This window comes from Lathyrus oleraceus, chromosome 4 (assembly GCF_024323335.1).
Source record: "Lathyrus oleraceus cultivar Zhongwan6 chromosome 4, CAAS_Psat_ZW6_1.0, whole genome shotgun sequence".
NCBI classification, from domain to species: domain Eukaryota; kingdom Viridiplantae; phylum Streptophyta; class Magnoliopsida; order Fabales; family Fabaceae; genus Lathyrus; species Lathyrus oleraceus.
In genome coordinates, this window is record NC_066582.1 from 491,378,701 (window position 1) to 491,382,157 (window position 3,457).

At 33.2% G+C, this 3,457-nt stretch overlaps 1 protein-coding gene across 1 annotated transcript; it reads left to right on the forward strand.

Annotated features, from left to right (window-relative positions):
* Nucleotides 1-521: 521 nt before the first annotated feature.
* LOC127076577 (G-type lectin S-receptor-like serine/threonine-protein kinase RLK1) lies at nucleotides 522-2,281 on the forward strand. Its single transcript, XM_051018262.1, has one exon. The coding sequence runs from the start codon at nucleotides 738-740 to the stop codon at nucleotides 2,055-2,057; it is 1,320 nt and encodes a 439-aa protein (XP_050874219.1). The 5' UTR covers nucleotides 522-737; the 3' UTR covers nucleotides 2,058-2,281.
* Nucleotides 2,282-3,457: the final 1,176 nt, after the last annotated feature.

The following is a 3,457-nucleotide window of genomic DNA, read 5'->3' on the forward strand; positions in this document are numbered from 1 at the left end:
ATAATTGAAAGTTGTAAGTATACTTCTCTTCTCTTTTAGTTAATCACTTTGATTTAGACAAGTTCTCCCTTGTGCAAAAAGTAATAGAAAATACTAGGTCTAATTTCATTAATAGAATCAAATTCTTTAAAGATTATTAGAATTGTGGTTTCACTAATCTCAACCTTATAAAAAAATCTATTTATAAACATATATTCAATTGAGATTCTTAACGAAGATATTACATTGTCAATTTCAAAATGAAAATTTGATAGTGTACAATTAAATTCAAATGCTAATTTTAGTGCTTAGGCTTCAGTCACTTTGAATGTTCAAGTTGTGCTTCACTTACCCCAAAGGGTATTATTAGTAATTTAAAGCATGTGAAGACCAATAGCTTGGAAATGGTGAATTTGGAATAACGAATCTGTTATTTTCTTGTGGAGATTATGCAAGCTGTTACCCAAATGAAGTTTATCACGTAAATTTTCTTTATTCTCTATGAAAAAGGGAGGTGTTACCAAATTTTTGTTTTCTCCAAAGTTAAACCAACTTGTGTGTTAATTTAGTAATGAGTTGACTAAATCTGCACAAAGAGTATTAATTGGATACAAAATTCAAGCACTTTGACTATAAGTGCTTCAATATGAATGGACACAAAATCTCTGTTGACTATAAGTGCTTTGATTTTAATGGATACAAAATATCTATTGAATAAGTGCTTTAACATGTCTCCGAATTGATTCTATAATCTAAATATGGCTTTCTCTCTGCTTCCCTTTCTCCTCTACTCACTGATTTTGCAATCCATCAGTGTTGCAGCACAAACCAAAAGTACCATAGCCATTGGTGATTCTTTTACTGCAGGAACCAACACCTCTCTCGGGTTGTTTTCACCTTCTGGTGACTTTGCCTTTGGTTTTCTTCCACTTAAAGACACTAATCTTTTTTTGCTTTCCATTTGGTATGCAAAAATTTCTGAGAAAACTATTGTGTGGTATGCTAATGGAGACAGTCCTGCACCAAAAGGGTCAAAAGTGCAACTCACTGCCAAAGATGGGTTGGTGCTAACTTCTCCAAATGGTGTCAGGTTATGGAGTACCGAGGGACTCAACGGTGCAGTTTCTCGCGGCGTGTTCAATGACACCGGCAACTTTGTGCTCGAGGATGGACATTTCAACGGTCTTTGGGAAACTTTCGAGTTTCCCAGTGACACCTTGTTGCCTTCTCAGGTTGTTGAAAAAGGAAGAAAGCTTTCTTCAAGGCTTAAAGAGACAGATTTCAGTAAAGGAAGGTTCGAGCTCCTTTTACAAAGTGACGGTAATCTTGTTATGCATTCTGTTAATTTACCATCTGGTTATGTTAATGAAAACTACTATGAAAGTCAAACTGTCGGATCCAGTAAATCAAGTGCTGGAACTCAACTGGTTTTTGACACATCAGGGCACTTGTATGTCTTGGGAGAGAACAATGAGAAATACAGTGTGTCAGGAGAAGAGAGTAAAGTCTCTACCGCAGATTTTTATCTTAGAGCAACTCTTAATTTTGATGGAGTGCTCACACTTTACAAGCATCCAAAGAGTTCAACTAAGAGTGAAGGTTGGACCATAGTATGGTCCAAACCTGATAATATATGTCTTTATACTGTCAGTTCTGGTAGTGGTGTTTGTGGATACAATAGCTTCTGCACTTTGGGAGATGATAAGAGACCAACATGTCAGTGTCCAAAAAGTTACTCACTGGTTGATCCTAATGATCCATATGGTAGCTGTAAGCCAGATTTCATACAAGGATGTGTAGAAGATGAAGTAAGTAAAAAACGAAACAATCTCTATGACTTTGATATTTTGATTGATACTGATTGGCCTCTATCAGATTATGTGCTTCAAAGGCCTTTTACTGAAGAACAATGTAGGAAATCTTGTCTGGAAGATTGCTTTTGTTCTGTGGCTATTTTCAGGTTAGGTGATAGCTGTTGGAAGAAGAAGTTACCACTCTCAAATGGGAGAGTTGATGCAACTCTTAATGGGTCTAAGGCCTTCTTGAAGGTGCAAAAAGCTAATGTCTCCCTTGGTTGAGGGTGAGAAAAGTTTAAGAAATTGGTAATGCGTTCTATTTGGTGTGTTAAAATAATATCTTCCTAAGCAAAATAAATGCTAATGCAAGATTGGCAGCTGGTGCTTAAAAGTGATTTTTTTGTTGTTGCATTTATGTATTTGTATCAAGCTGTGGTTTTATGTTTCTTCAGCATTACTATTTGAGGTCAAGATTAGTTTTATTTGCATGAACAAATTTGATTAAACTGTTGTTTTGTTTTGGATAAAGTTAAGTTAATATGTAACTAAGCAAAATAAATTACACAACATGATATATATAAAACTTATTTTGCTTGATAGACATTAAACAAGATTTCTTATTTTGTACATGAAAGACAAATAAATATTTATCATGTGTAACGATTAGAGACATACATTCCTCTTTTAACAATTGATTGTAAACGACCATCTTTTAACTAATTCATGTGTAAAAATATTTGTTTAGTGAATGGTTTGTCAAAAGGAAGGAAGATATTGAAATTTATTACCATTTGACAAATATGATTTAATTTATACAATATATTAAAATCAAATTTAAAGGCCATGATGTTAAGTTATATATTTTTGATTGGTTTTAATACTCTCATAATCTTCTTGAACTTTAATGGACATAATAAGAATTTGCCTCTTTTTTTGTTGTATTCTATTGTTTCCAAATCGAATATCCTTCACTCGGCTATCAGGAATTCAATTAAAACATAATCGATTATTTGTATTATTGAACTAACAACTTATAAAATATTTACTAAGATAAGAATATGGTACGGGAATATAAATTGTTGTGCGAATAGGGTAGTCATTGCGGTGCAACACCTTTTTTTTGCCTTATGAATGAAAGAGAAATTCACTTTCTAAATAAATTATCTCATTTAAAGTTTGTAAAATACAAGCGAATTCTATTGCCTATTTATTAACTAAAGCGGTGTATTGTTGATTAATCTTGATCTCACCTCCCACAATTTGTGAATTAACTATTATCCTCATTGATGAAATTTTAGAAAGAACGCATAAAAAGGGAGAGAAAAAGAGAATGAAGCATGATATGCATGCATTGTAGACTCATTCTTTCCTTATATACAAGTTTTAAATATGGATCAAGTTAGTTACAAAAGCTAACTAATTCAATAACAAACTTAATTACTCAACTCTTCTACTTACTTCCATATCAAGACACTACTACTCCTACTCAAACTCAAGGAGCTTCAATGGATGAACCTTGAGTTTGTCCTTAAAGGTTTTGAGAAGCAACATAGAAAGTGGTTTTGTAAGTGCATCTGCAATCTGGAATTGTGTTGGAACATGTTGGATACACAAAGTTTGTGTAACTACTCTTTCTCTCACGAAATGAATATCAAGTTTGATGTGCTTTGTACCAGAATGCA